Genomic DNA, 20,904 nt, shown 5'->3' with positions numbered 1-20,904 from the left:
CCCCTCAACACACAACGACAATACGCAGAAATTCAGAAATCCTGCGCTTCCGTGCTGGAAACCCCCACATCTCCTGAACAGGCAGTGTAATATGATATGAAAAAGACAGGTGCAAGTCAACAGTCTACTTTGCTCTATGACCTTGAGTTTCCCCGCCCAAACTTCAGTTTCTCCATTTATAAATAAATGAAGGTATTGGATTGTAAGAGTCCCTTCACCACTAATGTTCTGTGATTGTAGTAATACATTCTGGGGCTGCTGGACGGCCTTCTTTGAAAAGCACACCCTCATCAACATCTGACTGATCCTTACAGGGTCCTTCTACCAGATTCCTGCTTGGTCACAACTGACAAGAAGGGGAAGCTAACAAATCTGAGAATTAGAAACTTGAACTGGCTGGCACTGGCTGGGCCCTTCAGCAAAGATGGGGCAATCAAGTACAATCAAAAGCCAGAAAAAACTTGTAGAGAGACAAATGGAGCAGATACGCAGAGACAAGCAACACTGAGAGACCAGGAACTCCAGAGAAATAGTGGATATGAAATCAGTTCTTTTTTTTTTTAAGTTTATTTACTTATTTTGAGAGAGAGAGAGAGAGAGAGGGAGGGAGAGAGAGAGAGGGAGAGAGAATCCCAAGCGGGCTCTGGGCTGTGAGCACAGAGCTTGATGTGGGGCTCAAACCCACGAACTGTGAGATCATGACTTGAGCCAAAACCAAGAGTCAGAAGGGTAAGTGACTGAGCCACCCATGCACCCCTGAAATCAGTTCTTGATGCAAACTGAGGTTCCTGGATCCAGTCCCTCAGGAGAGACAAATGCACTTCATTCATTCATTCATTCATTCATTCACCAAGTATTGGCTGAGAGGCTCTTGTATTCCAAGCACTATTCTGGGTGCTGGGATACATTAGTGAACAAAAGGCACAAAGTCCCTGACATCATAGATATTTTTCCAGTGGAGAAGATGAGACAATAAGTACATCCACAATATAACATCAGAGCATGAGTAAGGCTAAGAAGAACCATAAATCTGGGCACAGGAACAGAGTGTTATGGTGAGGGAATGATTCCCTGAACGAGTGATATTTGAGCAAAGACCTGAATGAAGTAAGCAAACCACCTGAATGTGGGAGGGAAGAGCTACTCAGGCAGGGGAAACTGCAGAGATCCTCTGATGGGCTTGTGTTCAGCATGTCAACAGCAGCTAGTTCATACTCCCTCATTCCAAGTCCTGCCCTCCTTCTGGGAGATTCCACTGTGTGGATGCTCTTTCCATCACACTGCATTCCAATTTCCCAGACCTCTGGTTGAATAATATTCGCCTCCCTTCTACTTCACTTCAGCAGCTCACTACCCTGAGCCCTACTTGACCTTCTCTGAAATGCTAAGCTCTAATATGCCACTTTGACCTCAGTCTCCCGCCATTAGCTCCCTCCTCAACTTTCTCTTACTACGCCCATTTTTCTTCCTGAATACTCCTAAGCCCTTGAGTCCTCTCTTTCTTCCCAGTCTACCATGCTGATCCATTATTGACTTCCATCCATCTGTAGCCTAGATTCCCTCAAGGCAGTATGTGTAGTGGTTAGAGCATGGCCTTAGGAGCCAGACCGTCTGGGTGAAAATCCCAGCCCTACCATTAACTCCATGGGCTTCAGTTTTCTGGCGACAAAATAACAGTAACCTCCATTGCTGTTATAAGTGAGCTAATGCACATGCAGTGCTTAGAAGAGTGACATGCCATAGAGTAAGCATTTCGTAGTATTACCATGATTTTGATGTTATTACTATAGTTATTCATCTGTTCTTCCTGCAACAATTTGAACTGCTGTGACTTTAGTTTTCTTTCTGTTGAACCTTCTCTGGAAATCTCAATCTCTGGTTCAGTCTAATCACCTAGCGCCTCTGCTGTTACTCCTCAGTAGCTGAGGCCACCTGACAAAAAACTACTTGGCCGTGCAGGTGGACAGTGCTATTAACTTAGAGCTTCTGGACTTTGCATGGTCCACCACCCAGCTGGAAAATCCCTGTACATGGGTCTGGTTAGCTTTCTCAGTCATTTCCCCATTAGCTATTCTAAACCATCATTCTTTTCAACTCCCCAAGATGCTGATCCTTTTTACCTTTGCTTGACAGTTCTTACATGAATGTCTCAATAGTTATATTCTCACATCCTTCTCTTCAAACTCACAAGAGGCGGCCATCAACCTTTTGTCTTAGACTAGTTATCTACCTGTGTTCTAGACAACTTCTCTGCTCATCCCTTTAGGGACCTATATCCATCAATTATCTTTTTTCTCCCTCATTCACTTCAGGCCTCAGATATGTTCAGATCTCTCCAATCTCAACAAAACAAAACAGCAAAACAAATAACTCCCCTCTGAACTCCGAATCTTTTATCTTTTACCCATCTTTTTCTCACCCGCAGCGAAATTTCTTACCATTGCCAAATGTCCCACAGGGCAAAACTGATCTTGACTGAGAACCACTGATTAGAGGATAAAATAGAGTGTCCAGTATGTAATTAAATGCTGTCGAAGTTTTCAAACAAGAAGAGGCCACAGTGGCCTCTGTCCTTTTTATCCATTCACTGCATTTTTCTAGTTACCCTCTTTCAAAACCCAGTTCATTGGCAGAAAGCAAGCATAGCCTGCCTGTATTTCTCTGCCCATTCCTCACTCCTCAGCTTTCTGTGGTCTGACTCCTGTCCCCCAACTCCCTGAATATACTCTGCAATGTCTTTTTTTCTGAATTGCCAAATCCAATGGACCTTTCTTGCCTTATATTACTTGAGTTCTCTGAAGCCCCTTTATGCTATTGACCACGACCTTGAAGTTTTTGTTTTGGTTTCCAAAATGCTACCTTTTTTGGGTTCTCCTTTCACTTCTCATAATCCACCTACATTATTTCCTTGGCTAGCATCCTTCCCCTTTCCATCTTAGAATTCCTCAGGCAGCATCCCCTCCTTCCTGCCACTCGTTCCTTAGTGGTCTCCTGTATTTCAGTGACTTCACCAGTCACTGACATGGTGGTTCCTCCTCAAGGCTGCTCTCTGGCCCAGATCCCCCATCAGGCACTTCCTTTCATATTCCAGTGGCAACACACATTCAGTAAGTCTATTCTTATCTTTTAGCAGATCTTGCTCTTGTCTAATTGGCTCTGAGCTCTTTGAAGATATTAATCCTTTTTATTTTCCCTTTAAATGATCTGAACATAGCACAGTGCCTAGCACTGAGTAACTGGTGCTCGATAATTGTCTTCTGAACTAAGGAATGGATGTGCTTGTCCCTTTCCCCCTAGAACTGGCAGTGGATTTGTCTAGTCATGTCTAAAATAGAACTTGTTCGGGGTGCCTGGGTGGCTCAGTTGGTTGAGTGACCGACTTCGGCTCAGGTCATGACCTCACGGTTTGTGAGTTAGAGCCCAGCGTCGGGCTCTGTGCTGACAGTTCAGAGCCTGGAGCCTGCTTCGGATTCTGTGTCTCCCTCTCTCTCTGCCCCTAACCCACTCGCATAAAACAGAACTTGTTGTTATCCTCAAATTTCCATTCCTCAAGTCTTCCTCTCCCTTAAAGCCATCACTCTTTACTTGATTGCTGACTCTTACACCTCAGGAGTCATCCATGATTTTCCCTTTCTCTCATTTTCCATATCCATTCCATAAACAAGTTCTGCTAGTCCTGCTTCAAGCCACATCTTAAGTTGGCCCCTTCCAATCCTTCTTATTACCCCATCTCCAATTCCAAACGTGATCGTCACCCCCAACTTCCTTATGCTGCAGTGAGAACCCTTTCCGTTGGTTCTCAAATCCATCCATCTTACTAATCTGGCCCATGTCTTTTACCCTGGCTGTTCCTTCTACCTGGAATACCCTCCTCCCAGGACGTAGCTGGCTCCTTCCCAACCTTCAAATCTCTGCTCAAATGTCACTTCCTCAGAGAATCATCCCATGAAAATAGCTCCCACAGCCATTCTCTCATCCCCATCCTGCTTTCTTTTCCCCAGAGCACTTATTACTGTCTAAAGTTATATTCGTTAACTTAAAAATCAACTTTCTGTAATACTATATGGTTCATGAAGGAAGGAGTTATTTTTTCTTCCATGTCTACTGCTGCATCTCCAGCTGGCCCACAGTAAACACTCAGCAAGCATTTGCTGGGAAGATGCAATCCCTACGTCCAAAGGCATATCTTTACCAGTTGGTAAAGATTGTTGGCTCTATGAAGTGGTATATCACTGTATGAAGACCATTTCATTAAATGGAAACTAGCAGCGACCTCTAAAACCCACACACCTGTTAGCTATTGACAAGGATTCCCTTCCGGATCAAACTTAAGTTAGGCCCCTCTGGGTCCTCTTTTCAACGAGGCCTTATCTTTGGCCTTGTCTGTGACTTGCTGAGCCCAGTTTTAGTGAGAATCCAGCTAACTCAGGTTGTTGAGAATCCCCCCACCATGGAATCTACAATCAAATTCCTCATTCTCACCCCCTTGATATCTAATCAAGTTCCTGTTAGTAATTTTTCATTCCATGACTCCCTACCCTCACCTTGCTTGGTGGCCATAAATTCCCAGCTGCCCATACTGTCTTTGGGACTGAGTTAGTCTCTCTTCCCTATTCCAACTCTTGATCTCTCTTGAAATAGTCTTGAATAAAGTCTTCCTTGTTTTTAACAAGTGTCCGGTGCAATTTCTTTTTCACACTAGAGAATGAATTATTTACCTGCTGGGCTTGTATAAATCCACCTAATACATTTTCATTGTTCCCTACCAAACTTCCACATGTTCTTTGCAGTGGGAAGGGTCAAAGACAGGCTTTTCTCATCCATGTGACAGAAGAATATGGTTTCTCGAGCATATAGGGGAAAATCAGGAAGAATAAATGCTACGTGATTTTTTAAAATCACCTTTATATCTGCTAATACTTATGGCGACATTTTAACGAATAGCACAAAAGTAATGCTCAGTACAAAATGACACCCCAAATCTCCTAAACAAAAACATGTTCAGTAGGTAAAAAAAAATAGCTCCCCCATCTGCCACACAATCCATATAATTCACATGCGGTCCACTCCTGACTCTGCAGCTGACTCGCGATTATATGACCATACCTGCAACATCAAACTCGATTTCCAGTGTGACCTTGCTCGTGATTGAAGAGTCTCGGAGGAGCTGGTTGGCTTCCTCAAAGGTGCTGTCTTCAGTTGGAATCCCATTAATGGCTATCACTCTGTCTCCAATCTGTAGCACCCCACATCTATATTTAGAACCACATGTTAGAGACTGTAGCCAGAGTAAGTAATTATCAAGTTGAAGTTGCCAAATCTATATTGTTTGATCCTTGTGAAATAGCGTAACCATTCGGTCTTGTCTATTCAATGCTGTGGGCATCGTATTAGGTCAACTGCAAGGTCTTGCACTCTTGTGTTTGATGGATCCAGATGTGAGCCAGGCAATGTTGATGTACCCCAGAGAAGGAACTAATAATTTAAAACTATGGCATTGTTTTAATCTGATCTGAACCAATATATAGTAGTGATGAATGTACAGCTCCCCACAGCACAGGAATTATTATAATAAAGTTGGAACTTCAGAGATATTTTCCTTTTTAATTAATACAGCCTCCAGTCCCTGCCAGACAACAATCTGCTAGATAAAGGCATCCACGCTCGTTTTTCTTCTCAAACCTTATCAAGAACGCAAAATTTTACTGTCGGAACGGACAGTTCATCACATCCTGCATTTCCTGCATTGAGCCCTGTTCCCTAATTTATTAGCTATTCAAAGATACCGGGCACAAGAAATACACAGAAAAGGACGCTGTCAAGGAGTGTCTTACCTCTCGGCTGGGCTGTCAGCTTCAATATAGGAAATCAGAGGTGGGGAAGAGAGCGTCTCCGTGGCAAACACACTGCCCTGCAGTTGGATCCCAAATCCTGTGACGGGATCGGCTGTCAGCACAACTTCTGTGGTTTCTGTGTGAACGACCTGCCCAGCCAGGCCCACTGTGCTCGAGGCTAAAGACACTGGAGGAACAAACACGAAAAAGAATGATGTTAGGTTGGAGCAAGCACCAGAGACGCCGGCCTTGCTGACGCAGATTATGTCTCTGAAAGAAGGAAAAATGAAAAAAAAGCTCAGTGGTAATGGTGGGATATTTTGGTCTCCTTGAAATAAGTTCGTGCTGGTCGTCAACCTTAATCTAGCATTGGGTTGGCTTGATGGAGTCGCTTAAACTTTCTATTTCTCCTATCCCCAAATTTTGGCTCTTTAGCCTTTGTTCTTTCCCACTGGATCTCTGGCGGGTCATGAAAAGGCCACTCCACTCCCCGATGCCTTTCTCTCATTGATGCCCACTGGGACCTGCGCCTCCTTTGCTTTCTGTGAGCAAGCTCTCTGCAGGGTCCCATGTGGGACTGTCACTTCCTCCAAAAGAGTCTGGCCTCCTTACTGCAATTGACATCTGCTGACACCATATACCTCAGAAACCCCTCCACCCAGAAGCTATTTTCTTTCACTCTCCCTGCAGGGGACAAGGACAGAGAAAGGGTTAGAACCTTCCGTGCCCCACACATGCAGTGCTTTTTACCTTAAACCACTCCTATTTTATTTTATTTTATTTAAAAAAAAATTTTTTTTAACGTTTATTTATTTTTGAGACAGAGAGAGACAGAGCATGAACGGGGGAGGGTCAGAGAGAGAGGGAGACACAGAATCGGAAGCAGGCTCCAGGCTCTGAGACATCAGCCCAGAGCCCAACGCGGGGCTCGAACTCACAGACTGCGAGATCGTGACCTAAGCTGAAGTCGGCGCTTAACCGACTGAGCCACCCAGGCGCCCCAAACCACTCCTATTTTAAAGTTCTATATTATGTACTTATTTCTGCTTTGTCTCCTCTTCAAACCCATGATGTTCTACTTTTCCTGTTTCCCCCCATTTCCTCACTGACTTCAGACTCAGCTCTTAATTTGCCCCTTCTAGTCTGTTGCTTTTCCATGTGCTCAGTATCTTTGACATCATGGCAATAATTGAGCGCCTGGCTTTGTGCTTCTTTAGGTCTCTCAGTGCTGATTATTAGCACTTCCACCCGACTTCAGCTCTCTATCAGCAGAACCCTGTGCTGGACCCCACCATCCTTCAACCTGGAGAGAGCTCTGGGATCTTCGTATCTGAATCCTCTTTGTTGACCACACAATCTTAATAGCCATCTCCCCCCAGTCCTTCTGACCTCATTTTCCCTCCTTGATGACTTCTAGCCCCTCTCTCTCTCACCTGTCTTCCAGTCTAGTGGTTTTCAAACTTGTTAGCAACAGATTCCCCCTGACCCCCCTTCAAATGAAAGCATGTAAGGGATGTCTTTGTATTTCAGATAAAAACAGAGCTGCTGAAGATACTGAGGTAGGAATGGGAGACCCCAGAGGAGGCCTTCCCATCCCTCCTGTGGGAATCTGGGGAATCCAGTTTGAAAGCTACCATTTTTATGCATTGCCTTTTACTAGCATCATTTCCCTCCATACTCCCCCTGGATCCCTGGTGACCACTTCAACGATGCAGCTGCTGGAATCAGAGATGCTGAAAGCTCATGACATTTTCTATAGTCTAATACTCAATATTCTTTGGTAATGCCCACTCCACTCCCCTGCTCTTACTAAGTTGCTGATGGGTGCTAGAGAAAGTCACTACACATTCACACAATTCTCTATGGGGCCCTGGAATTTTCTGTTGTGTAATACTTTGACTCCTTATTTGATTTCTCACGGGATCTGTCTCAAACATTTCCACCATTATAAGGATCAAACTTGACTCCTTACTTCATTTCCTACCAGACTGAAAAGATCCAGCCATTTGACAAGAGTTCCTTAAAAGCATTCTTTTCAACTTCGATTTCTCTGTATCATCTATTCTAACTTCCTTCTTTTTCCCAGGAGGATGTATCCTTCTTTCCATTTCAAGGCTACCTCCTCCTTTCTGGTCCTATCCGTTTCGGCTCCCTGTGATTTTGTGTCATAAATACTTCTCTCTTGCTTTTTCCAACTTTCCTGCTCACTCCCCTAGCTTTCTGACCTCTCCCTATGGGTTTGTACTGATTCTGGGCCTGCTTAAAACTTGGCCTCTCCTTTCACCCTTTACTGAAACTACTCTCACTGATGACTTCCTGACTGCCAAAATCAATGGCCATCTTCTGCTCTAACTACTCTGCAGCAAGTGGCTTGGGAACTATCCTTTTCTTTCTGAAATTGCTCTCTTGGTTTCAGTGAAGGTTCGTTCTTAGTTTCTGACTTTTTTCAGCCCCTTCCAGTTCCTTTGCTTAGTCTACACGGCAAACATAGACTTCCCTGTGGGTCTCTTCTAAGCCTTCTCTACTCTCCTTTCCCTCATTTACTTCTACTGCTTCTGTAATATGACCTCTGCATGTATCTTCTCAAATCTACCTCTCCAGTTTCTCTCAAGCTCCAGTGATGAATTTCCTGACGTGGATATCCCATCCACAAGAAGGTCTCACTGACTCCTCGAAACTCAACATTTTAAAAATTGAGTTAGTCATCCTCTCTTTTGCATTCCCCCTACTGTTTCTATGAGTGGGACCATCATGCTTATAGTCCACCAGGCCTGAAATCTCAAAGTAGCCTTTGACTCAGAACATCCCCATTGTCTCAAATTCAATCAAGACAATGGCTAAGTCCTTTCAGGATGACCACTGAAATCTAACTTCTATAAATCCTCTTTTCCCTTCTTATTGTTAACGCTTCAGTCCAGGCTTTTATCATTTGTATTTCAGATGTTTAGTTTATTTCAAATATGTGAATATGGATGTTTCTGGTCCTTTCATGCCCAACATTTTCTACATATCAACTTGCCAGGTTAACTTTCTCTTCATGATGAGGCCCCCAATGTATCTATTCTCTAAAGTAGGGCCTCATCATTGCTAATACAGATCACTATATAGACTTAGAACCATGTCCTTGCCTCTTGTCTTATGCGAACAGCCTCCCAATTGCTGCCAGAGTGGCTTATCTAATGTGCAGAGGTCATCCTCCCATTTAGACTCTTTCAACGCTTCCCTATTTTCTATAGAACAACAACCCCAGTGCTAACAGAGCTCGTGGGAACCTTCATAAGTTCATGGCCCCTGCCTATCCAGTCTCCTGCCTATCTGCTGCAGCCCTGCTTACATCCCTCTGTCCCTTTAGCTCTTCCCCCGGGCTTTTAATGTCCCTTTCCCTGCTTTCTCCAGGCAGAGTTAGGTACTCCCCTGTCTACATCTCCACATTTCTAATACATGGTCCTACTTCAGCATTCAGCATCCTTGTTTTTAAAGATTGGAACCCAGATCTTTTCCTCTTTGAAATCCCAATGCCTGGAACATTCAATGAACACAAAATAAAGGAAGAACGAATTGAGTTTTGTGATATTATCCACATTTTTCTTTTTGGAACCAACATTTCATGCAGGTTCTGCTGAGTTAGGGAACTAGAAAGTTGTCCCTCAGGACCCCAGTTTTTCCACTATGTAGTTCATCCCAACATTGTAGCTGACATGGCAGAGGAAGATGCGATAGATCATTTGTCTAGAAGGAAGGAAAATCTACTTCTTCTTAAGAAACATCATCATAGTTCTCACAACAAAATTCATATCAGTGAGATTAAAGTAGCCTGAAGTAGGGGGTAAAGGTAGCTTCCAACCCTGAGCCTTTTACAGCTGGTGGCCTACAATTCCAAGATCCGACACATGGACTATATTCATTCAGATCACACTTTCTAGTGTGCTTTGTTGATGTCAACTGTACTTTACCTGCTCTCCAGATTACACATTTTGTTCCTGATGGCACAGAACCACCAGGAGTGGTTAGTATGGATCTGGAGAGTTGCATTTCCTTCCAGTCTGTTCTCATAGCAGGCAGGAATATAATATTAGGACATCCCCTATTTGGCAGATTACTTCCATTCTATCTTCTAAGTTATGAGCTTTGGACTTCAATAGGAATACTTTCTGTGAATTTTTCTATAGGTTCACATTAATATACACAGTTTTTTCATCGGAGATCTCAGTTTGGTATAGATTTTTGGACAACTTAACTGGAGTTAAAAACCACTTTTGAAACTTTAAGTCAGCTAAATGCCATTTCCACTAAGAGAGGATTAAGAAGAAATGGGTCAATCACAATAGGAGGAATTAGGCTAGATATAGTAAAGACCTTCTCGAAGGAGAGACTTGCTGCATTCTTGCAACTGTTAGAGAAGATAGTTCAGAAACGGACTTCTCTAGAAGGTTTTGCAAATAGATCTAAGTGCTCACTGTGGGCATCATTAAATTTGTAAGCATCATCTGGAGTCAAGTTGAGACAATAGAAATTATTAGGACCTTTAATTTAGGATTAAAATTATGTTAAATATTGGTTTTATAATTATAAAAGTTTACAATGTATCTAATAAATGTAGGATTATATTAAATAATCTAGGATTTTATAGTTAACTCTGAAAGTCCTTTGATACACTGAAATGTTCTTTGAAACAGTAAAATTTCATTTGGAATTGTACGTACTGATTACTCACACAAATTAAAGTCTTGCAAATTATAACCAGACATGAAAAAGATAAACGGTAGATTTAAAGATGATGAGCCAGAAGAAAAACAACCAATATTACTCAGAGGAAAAAAAGATGAGCTTGATTATCCTGCTTCATTAATGTGGCCAACCTTTCACAAAGGTGAATTATTATGAATTATAATGCCGTAATTTAAAAATTTGTAAGATGAATTCTCTCTCCGGTAGTAGAGACTCCTACAAGGTCCTGGCTCTGAACTGAAGTGCGCCCATTTCTTCTACCCACAGGCGAGGGAGGAAAGGACTAAATCACTGACATGCTGTGAACACTGCTAAATGGTGTGGGCCCCACGGTTGTGTTCACGATCCGCATCTGCTCTGTCCTGCTCCTGTTCACTTTTGGAGGGTTCTGTTCGCAACCCTTCAGGTTTGCAGGAAATGACCCTGTGGTTTTTGTCAATTCTTGTCTTTTCTAGTGTAAGGAAGGGAGGAAAACCAGAAACAACTTGTCAGCTTCTAAAGCTTAAAAATCTGCCTTCTTAGAAGGCTGTGAGGTTAACTGTCAGATAGGAAAAGCATTTAAAAAGTATAGGGAGCAATGGATTGCAAAGGTTTATCCATATATGGTGTTCACCATTATTTGATCCTGTAACTCAAGACCTCTGTGTCACTCAAGTATTTCCCCTTACAGTCGGCCTGCTGGGGATCCAGCCCACTGTGTACCGTGTGATCCAGTTTAGGCGCACGGTGTGGGTGTCCAACAGCTCCCTTCTCCAGATGGGGGTCAGCTTGTGGGGCGGGCAGCTCTTAGGCTGTTCCCTGAAGGGCTCCCTGCATGCTCACTTATAAAAGCTCACCATTAGCTGCCTTTGTCCTCCGATCTTTTTTCAGCGGTTGGTGGCAGGGACAAAACTTGTTAGGTTTTTTCATTCTCTTCCTTTCAACTCTTTTCCATGTTGGCCTCCCTAGTAGTACACGGTGATGGCAAAAGAGGCAAAGACTATTCTGGGAACATCATCTAACTTCTACGCTTGGCTGCAATTCAGGTGGACTGAGAACAGGCAGAGCCTACACTGGCTGTGTGTGCAGAAGCAGGAAGCAGGGGGAAGGAACCGGGTCCACTGCTCAGTCATGCTGCCATCACAGGGGGATGACAGGGTTCTGGAAAGAGCCTTAGCTTCTGAGGCAGAAAAAGGGACAGCCCAGGCTGTGGGGCAAAGGTCAGTAAGATTCCAGAAGAGCTGACAAGAGGGTTCCCTCTGTGACACAGCTCTGCAATCCTTCCAGGGCTTTGTGACACTCCTCCCAGCCTGGTGCTGGGGATACTCATCCTTCTCCCTGTGAAACAAACACGGCACTTTCCTGCTTTAATTCTTGTAACATGGTGTTACAGACTTCCTGTATTCACTCCTCCGGTCAATGATACAGAACCTTTCAATATTTATGAGAAGACTTCAATTCTTTTCTGGGATGTCCTTTTGTACCAGAAACATACGTGAGAATTTTTTCTGTTTTGTAGGCTCTGGCCTCACCTCATCACCAGTACAGCGAAGAGACTTTTTATTGTATTTGTTGTGACTTTGCCATGATTCATCGTCCATACAAATGGCCTGGTTGCCATGGAAACGTAAGTATTAGAAAGGGGGCAGCAAACGGTGGCATAGAATAAAGACATAAATAAAGTGGTGGAAATAAACCATGGTATAGTGAGAGCATAATAAAACTTTTATTATCAGTTATTTGGGAAAACCCTTACATCGAATGTGACCAGAAGCAAAGAGAGAGAGAGAGAGAGAGAGAGAGAGAGAGAGAGAAGAGAAGAAAACTTAAGAAAAACAAAAGAACAAAAACAGCAATTACTTTTTTCTGGCTTTGGAATGCTATTTTTGTAGGCCTTTTTGGAGTACGAATCAAAGTTTTGGACCTTGTTGTTTGATTACAATATAAAATGTGTGATCTCCTGAGACACTTTCATAAACATTCTGGCAGGCATACGGTCAGTGGTGCCCTGGTGGCTGATGTCTCCAAAAAACACAAATAGCTTGCAATTTCTGGAGCCACGTGTCTGTCTGTTTCTACTATGTTGGAGAATAACTTTCTGATTCAAAAGAGAATTTGAGTTGATTATGGGGATCAGTGACAGCATGATTTCAGCTTTGTTTCCTACTATAAAATTCAAGCTATGTAAATATCAACCCGAGATAGCCAAACATATTATCACTCATTTGGAGTCACTAATGCCTTTAGTTAACACAGTGAGTCTTACCTAACACAAACAAATGTGTAGCCATTCAAGCAGAAGTACAAACATTAATGAATTCATTTTAATTGCTCTTCCCTGATGAGGGCTGTTAGACTGTTGCTGTCGGTGAGGGACGCTGCACCCAAAGGCATTATATGTAAAAAATTTCATATACAAAAATCCACCACAAGCCCTGATGGCATTGCATGGAAGACCCAGAACCTATGTATTATGCCAAAGTAGTCACTGTGAAAAATGCCTAAAGTTGGGAACAGTGTCAACAGATTTTCACACATGACAATTTAGATTCAAGGCATACTAACTAACACTTAAACTATTCAAATGGCTAACAATTAAATAGTGTTTACCATTTACCAGGTGTTGTTCTAGCATATGTATATAATATATGTAGTATTTATTGTATATAGTGTATTGTATATAGTATATAATTGAGAAAATTATATATGTATAACACATATATAAACTATATGTATAATATGTATATACATATATGTACATGTATTAACACATATTATTGTATGTATGTATGTATGTATGTATTTTTAAGTTTATTTATTTTTGAAGGAAAGAGACACAGAGTGCAAGTGGGGGAAGGGCAAAGAGAGAGGCAGACACAGAATCTGAAGCAGGCTTCAGGCTCTGAGCTGTCAGCACAGAGCCTGACACAGGGCTCGAACCCATGAATCATGAGATCATGACCTGAGCCGAAGTCGGATGCCTAACTGACTGAGCCACCCAGGCGCCCCAATATATATAATTTTAAAATAATATGCATAATATGTACTTAATAATATATATTCTCCTCACAGAGTATATTTCTTGTCCCATATGTCCCTTTTGGTGGTGTGAATATATATATTCTTTCATATAATCTTCCCAATTACCCAATGAAGTAAGTAATTAATCCCTGTTTTGTAGCTAAGGAGGCCGAGGCATAGAGAACTTAGGTGCTTTGCTCAAGGTCCTACAGCAATGATGCTGGGATGAGAGCATGGGCAGCCTGGTTTCCACATCTATGCTTATAACCACTTCACTCTACTGCCTTCAAATGGTTTCTTCCAAGACTGAATAATTTACTTTCATGTCAGCTGAGAAAGATCTGAGACTCCAGAAGCCGTTTATTCTCATTTTAACTAAACTCAATCTTCCTTCTATTTTCCCATTTTTAAATTTACTGTCCTGCACATACACTAAAGATGAAAAAATCCCCTTATATTTGAAGGGATATGCAAGGCAAAATCATGACTATACCACGGTGTGACCCTATCTTTTGCAGTGGTTTTCTTTGTAAGGAAACCTTCAGCTTCCTGTAACATGAAGAGACCATTTCCCAGGGTGGGTGATGACTGGTCTCTGTGATGGTGGCATGGTGGGTCTTCTTGTGAAGATGAATCTCTGACAAACAGGCTGAAAAGCCAATAGGTCCAAACATCCCTTCTCCTAACATTCTCTTCACTTCCAGCCTTGAAGAGTCTGGGTTTCATTTTACTTAGGTAACTTAAGGGTGTTCCTTATTTTATTTTCATGGTAAGTGCAGGAAGAGACCCCATCTTCTTTGAGTTTCTCTATAGGAATCACAACTACAGCCACCAAAGGGGACATATAGGACAGGAAATACTCCCACCTCTCTAGACTATGATTCGATCTGGTTGGAAAGAGAAGTGATTACATGTTATAATCATATTAAACAGATGCATGGGGTTCTTTCTTATATTTATCAGGAGGGAGACATAGTTTTCAAATCATTGATTTGGAGTGAGTAAGGAACTGAGAACAAATGTTTCATGTCCAAAGTCACCCAGAATATAAGGAAGGAGTCTTGAAGGGAAAAAAATCACCTCTTTGGTTACCGTATCAGATCCAAAGAGCAAGAAAAGAAATTTCCAACAAAAAGTTGTCGGCAAAGATAGTACAAACTAACTAATTCAGTCTGAAATTGTTCTGGGCAATCAGTATCATGTAGATACTAGATAGCATTTCAGGGACCTCTGGCATAGAGCTGGGAGCCCCTTAGCATCCACCTGATCATTTAGGCACCAGAAAACACTCTTCCCACAGACTCCAACCAGCCCGCCCATCTTCTCCAGCCCATGAGACAACGGTGACTGTTTCACTTACGTGAGCTTTTGAAGTCTTTCTTTTTCAGTCTCCTCCTCATCATGGTCCCGCGAGGGCTAGTGGAGTAGAGGCTTCGAGGTAAAGTCCCCATGTTCAGGGAACTCAGGCTGTATGCACTCATGGAGGTAGGAGAGAAGGGTGAAGACACCAAAGCTGCTGTAAGAGAGTGGAGACTTGGCACAGAGCATTCTCAGGTGGGGTGTGAGCCTGCTACCCTTGCCAGCCAGGGACAACCCCGAGAGACACACACGGCAGCAATGGCTAGTCAGTGCCCCGACCGGGCAGAGACCAGGTCTCAGAAGCCATGGAGACGGCACTGTAGAATCTCAAAGTTACAAGAGCCCACCGCTGCCTGAGGGGCAGCACGATCCTCCTGAGCACAATGCAACCCAGAGGGAGGCTCTATGAATTTTGCTCTAGACACACACAGAGATAAACATGAAACCGCGTTTCTGCATAAACAACAACTCCGTGCATCCAGTACAGACACGCATCGTTCGTAGATCTTTTCTGACGTGAATTTCATTCACAGTGGTTCCAAGCACACAAGGAAGTTCTGAGCACATCGTATTCTATATCATATTTTGGACTGTTAATTTCCGGACCACATATAAAGCATTAGGAACATTTACATCCTTCTCTAATGACAAATGCTTTCTGATTGGGGGGGGGGGGGCGGGAGGGGAAGAGACTCAGAAAGATGTCAGAAACGATAAGTTGCTATTACAAAAAAAGCACATAGCACCCATGAAGCCAAAAATGGTATGAATCAGATGAGGAAGAGGCAGAATATAATTTTCACAAAAGACCAGAAGGAGAAAGTCTGGAACATTACGAGGGCTGTTGGGAGGAGGCGCCTTTGGGGCTGGCAGGGCCGGAGCTCTGCAACGGTCGGGGTGGGACGCATTAGGGTATTGGTAGGTGTGAAGGCTGCAGTGGTCGCTGGCCCAGGAATCCCACGCAAGTTGCCTGTCGCTCCTCTGAATTTTCACTGCCCACATGAGGTGATGATGACAAATAAGAACAAACAAACAAAGAACCAAAAACAAAACAAAACAAAACAAAAGAAAAAGTAACTGAACTGTACAAATAAAAAGTGTAACAAAAAATGAAAGCTGCTTGCAAAGAAAAAGAAAATCTACTGGCTTTGCCCTTTCTCAGTGGTCAGCAGAACAGATGATTAACATCACGAATGGAAGCCTTCCATCTTCCCAAGAATAATGCATGTCGTTCGCCAGCCCATTTTTTCTTCTTTTAAAATGACTATTGAATCAATTTCTAATCTCCCCCTGCGCTTCACAGACCAGATTAAAAACATTTTTTTTTTTAAACTTAAAAGTCAACGCCATAAAGATCTATGGCACGTGATTAGTAATTAAAGATTTGCACATCTTGGTCAGTTAGTAGCACTTGTTTTGAGAAAAAGAATAGAAGGAACAATAATAAATCATGCTGGCTCATGATTCAAGTGCTTTACCAGTCACATATCACAATTTACTGTTCTGACATTTTAATTACAGTCTGATCCATCACTTGGACTTGATTTTTCTCAAAAAAAAAAAAAAACCCACTCTTAATCATCTATCAATATCAGAATCATATTTGTATCCTAACAAGTAAAGGTCTCAATATATTTTATACTTTTTGTATCTTTGAAAAAAGATACGTTTACATTTGAAAGAAACGGTTAATTCTCAAAAGATTTCACATGTTCTTATATTTTCTTAAGACGCCACAACATTTTAGTAAAGCTATTTCAAAATTTTTTGTGTCCCCTTTATTGAAAAAAAATGTGTAGTGCGTTTCCATTCTAATTTCAATATTATTTAGACTTTTTTCTACCAGGTGTTCTGAAAGATGAGCAAGGTCATGTTCATTACTATGTCCAATCCGAAGTTTTTCACTGAACAAGAGTGAAAAATAACAAATGAAGTCGTACCTCCTTTTAGTATCATGATTCTAATGTGAGGTGCCTTACATGTGAGTTATTTGACGGTATTTATTCATGCAGAGAATCAAATCAAATGCTCCGTAAGTACTTAAAGGAAGCTCATTTAGACAAGGGCTTAAGTTGTACCTCTGTGATGTCAGCATCATTGGCCACTTCACAGCCTTTCTGGGGTAAGGCTACCCGTGGAACCAGAGCCCTGGCAATGAAAGAGCGCTGTGGGCTGAGGCAGGCCTGGGTTTCAGTTCTGGCTCCAGCCCTTCCTCTCTATAGGACCGTGGCTAGTTACTCAGCCTCCCTTAGCCTCAGTTTCCCCACATGTCAAATGGAGACCACGAAAGCATCGCCCCCGCAGGACCACCGTGAGAATTATGCCCACGGGTCTATATGCAAGGTGCTTGCACGGTGCCGGTACACTCGATAAAAACAGATGAACTCTTACGGATAATATTGATTCTGCCTACTTTCGCTCTACTTGCCAACAAATAAAGTATCTTTTGAAGGAAATACGTATCTCTCACTCAACAAATCTCACTCACTGGACACTTAGGTTGAGAGAGTATCACTTGCATGGCCACCATAATTCTACAGCCCTAGGCGGCCCAGCCGGTTCCTCCTGTGCCGCTGCTGTTTCTGGTTTGGGTTCCATCTGCCTCTCCACCATTCTAGTTCCAAGCCATCACCTCCTCTACCTAACCTCTGCAACACCTACAGACTTGGCTCCCCACTTCATCAACTGCATACTTTCCTCCCAGTATCTGTATGACCTGGTAATCCTTTAAATATATAAGGTGGATCATGTCACTCCCATTTAAGCTACTTCAATGGGGTACAATTACAAAGAGAATCAAATGTGACCCCTACTTATCTCTGCAGTCTTATCCCCTATCACTCTCCCCATCATTGACTGTTTCAGCCACCATTGGTCTTACTGCCGTTCTTAGAACAAGCCAGGCTGCTTTCCTGCCTCAGGGCATTTGCCCTTGCCATTCTTTCTGCCTCGTGTATTCTTCACCCAGTTGACTGCGTGGTTGCAGTTCGCTTGACTCCTTCTTCTCCTTTGGGTCTCAGCTAAGGGGCCACCACCTCCTCAGAGTTGTTCTGACCACTCCCCAGCCCAGGCTGAATATGCCCGACTCCATGCTACCCCATTAGTATTTCATGTTCTTCATAGTACTTATTACAGTCTGAAGTGGCTTTATTTATTTAACATATTTTAAATATTTGTCTCTCTATACTGAAATTCCACGAGGATGGGAATTTACTTTGTCTCCCTCACTAGATGTCTTATAGCACCTAGAATAGTGCCTAGTCCATGATGACTGATGAATCAATGAATGCATAAGTGAATAGGAATCAGCCAGAGTGTGCATGTCTACACTGCGGCAGCATTTTCCTCACGATAAAGAGTGTTGCAGGGGAAGTTCATGATGGGTTATCTTTCCCCATCCTCATTCTCTTTTGGGGAGTGTAAGATGACTTTTTACCAAGACGCAATCATTGCTGGGTCTGGCTCATTGACCCCAACAGCCACTCTGATGTCCTTTTTACAAAGTATGGTCTGCGTTTCAAATGAGGGCAGGGTATAGTGAATGGACTTTAGAAATCCACACTCTCTGACCCAGTTGGTTAAGAAGGACTTTGGACATTACTGGGCATATTTAAGGATGGTAGCACCCAGTTAAGTTTGGAAATCTGATTCAAGAATCCCTGCCTTCAGCCCACCCGCACTACACTGCCTCCTGTGGGCGTTCCGAGATTTGATACAGATACATAAACAGCAAGTTAAAATAGAATACTTTTTACATCTTCCATGATGACATCACTGTTGGAGTCTTAAGAAGTATCTGACGTGGAGGGTCCTTTGGTTTGTTCTCTCTTCTAACTGTACCCTCTTGCCCTGTCTGGGATGTCTGAGGGGCATAGGCAACAGCTGCTTTTGTCGTTGCTCCTGGAACTCAAAAATGGAAGGTCTTCCGGGCCCTGACTCTATTGAGCCTTGCGATTCTGCTCCCATTTTCTCTTTCAAAGTTTCATGAACTTCAATCATGATTATATCCCCCAAATACCCTCAGTAGGAACAATTTCTAATCTTTTTTTTTTAAAGTTTTTTTTTTTTTTTTTTTATTTATTTTTGGGACAGAGAGAGACAGAGCATGAACGGGGGAGGGTCAGAGAGAGAGGGAGACACAGAATCGGAAACAGGCTCCAGGCTCCGAGCCATCGGCCCAGAGCCTGACGCGGGGCTCGAACTCACGGACCGCGAGATCATGACCTGGCTGAAGTCGGACGCTTAACCGACTGCGCCACCCAGGCGCCCCAGGAACAATTTCTAATCTTATTGAGAACTCATTCTTGTAAGCACTTTTAACGCTATTTAAAAATTTTTTCAATATTTATTTATTTTTGAAAGAGAAAGAGAGACAGAGCTTGAGTGGGGAAGGGGCAGAGAGAGAAGGAGACACAGAATCTGAAGCAGCCTCCAGGCTCTGAGCTGTCAGCACAGAGCCTGATGAGGGGCTTGAACCCACGGACCGTGAGATCATGACCTGAGCCGAAGTTGGACGCTTAACTGTCTGAGCCACCCAGGTGCCCCATTAATGCTATTTACCAGCAAAAGGCACAGTTAATCTCTTTTTTTCCTAGCTGATGTGCCCGTTTCTTTATTTCTCTGAAAACACTATGGTGGATGCTTTCTTGTGAAACAAAATGTGGGAAATATATTTCCATCTACCATGGGATGAGACAGAAGTGTTCAGGGATCAGGCTTCCTGAAAAGATAGCCAGAACTCTCTTGTGGAAAAAGGGAAAAACTATGTAAAACCACTCTACCACATAGAAAAACATAAGTTTGAGAATTATAAACAACATAATTTGGGGGGGGCATTCCCCCCTATTCTTAACTGTGATTTAATTATGTTTAGGAGCTAATACTTTTGCCTTCTTGGAAATGCAAGTCTGATTTTAATGTAAACTGTAGGGAGATGCCTGTAGGCTAGAGAAGAAAGATGATGAGCAACTTTTAACCAAAGTGTAGATGATGGGGTCAGAAATGGAAGCTTGAATTATTTAAATTACCAGCCCCGACCCTGCACCCCTCTGAAAAGTCACAATGACAACAGGGCTTCCATATTAAAAAAAAAAAAAAAATTTGTTCTTGGTCTTCGTGCATTTTAGTATATACATTCATCCTCTCAAATTGTCTTGACAGGTAAAAATATTTACTATTTCACGAGTTGGAAACTATTCGGACTATTTATGATTTATATACAGGGCAAATAAAAAGGGGGAAATGAGGTTGCTGAAGATAATGACATTTTGCAAGGGTCTGCTCCATATTTCTGATTCACCGATAGCAGGATTTACCAAGCCAAATCTCATGCTGAGAAAGCACTACACAGTGTATATCCTTTTACCTCCTGTGCTCCAAATCCAGTAACGGCTTCAGATTAATTTAGAAGAAACTGAGTTTGAGAAATCTCTCCCCTCTGCCAGGGTGTCCCAAGGGGTCTCCTGACCGGAACGGTGTGCATTCCCATGACCTGTACCTCCTGGAGCCCCTTCCCATTTCTAGGCAAATGAGGCAGAATTTCTTTTCATAACCTGCCTATATTGCATCACTTCTCGGCTCCATTGTGTAAAATTAAAATCTGATAAAGGTAATGCTGTACTAGAGATTTTCATTAGCTCCAGGGCTGTCTAAGCTCCATTTAATTAAAAAAGGTTGCATCCAGCTGACTCATTCAGTATGAAAATTAACCGGTCTCTCTGTTTTTTCTTCAAACTGTGGAAAAGCGCGGTGTCTTTCAGAAGGTGGGAGACACATAATACAAATGATCTCTTCACAAACAAAATTTCAATTCCGGAGAAAATTGTTCTCTTCCTCTAAACATACAAAAAAAAGTGCTCTTCTCCATTAGGGCCCCCTGACAGCACTAGTGAAGCTTCAAGGAATCGATTTCAGGGAATGAAAAAGGGGGGCACTTGACTTAAGGGAAAGGAGAGAGGAGTTGGAACAAAGAACCCCCTTGAAG

The 20,904-nt window shown here is 42.6% G+C and overlaps 1 protein-coding gene and 1 long non-coding RNA gene across 17 annotated transcripts in view; both read right to left on the bottom strand.

Moving 5' to 3' along the window:
- Positions 1 to 20,904, bottom strand: part of GRIP1 (glutamate receptor interacting protein 1) — a 682,822-nt gene that overhangs the window by 77,237 nt on the left and 584,681 nt on the right. For 7 of the 16 annotated variants that reach the window (XM_019455025.2, XM_053896004.1, XM_053896010.1 and 4 more), the window contains 4 exons: positions 15,758 to 15,913; positions 14,923 to 15,078; positions 5,835 to 6,021; positions 5,107 to 5,252 (listed from right to left, as the gene is read on the bottom strand). In XM_019455025.2, the coding sequence (XP_019310570.2) occupies positions 5,107 to 5,252; positions 5,835 to 6,021; positions 14,923 to 15,078; positions 15,758 to 15,913 (645 nt within the window). The remainder of the gene's footprint in view (positions 1 to 5,106; positions 5,253 to 5,834; positions 6,022 to 14,922; positions 15,079 to 15,757; positions 15,914 to 20,904) is intronic. The other 9 variants (XM_053896005.1, XM_053896007.1, XM_019455029.2 and 6 more) reach the window with 3 other exon arrangements.
- Positions 10,344 to 13,091, bottom strand: LOC109270462 (uncharacterized). Its single transcript, XR_002081537.2, has 2 exons — positions 11,399 to 13,091; positions 10,344 to 11,013 (listed from the first exon to the last, which is right to left on the bottom strand). It is a non-coding gene; the product is annotated as an uncharacterized LOC109270462 (long non-coding RNA).

The sequence above is a fragment of the Panthera pardus genome, unplaced genomic scaffold, assembly GCF_024362965.1.
Source record: "Panthera pardus isolate Hobbes unplaced genomic scaffold, ASM2436296v1 HiC_scaffold_6, whole genome shotgun sequence".
In the NCBI taxonomy this organism is placed as follows: Eukaryota; Metazoa; Chordata; class Mammalia; order Carnivora; family Felidae; genus Panthera; species Panthera pardus.
Note: the sequence above shows the minus strand (reverse complement) of the source record. Positions and strands in the feature narration are given on the sequence as shown.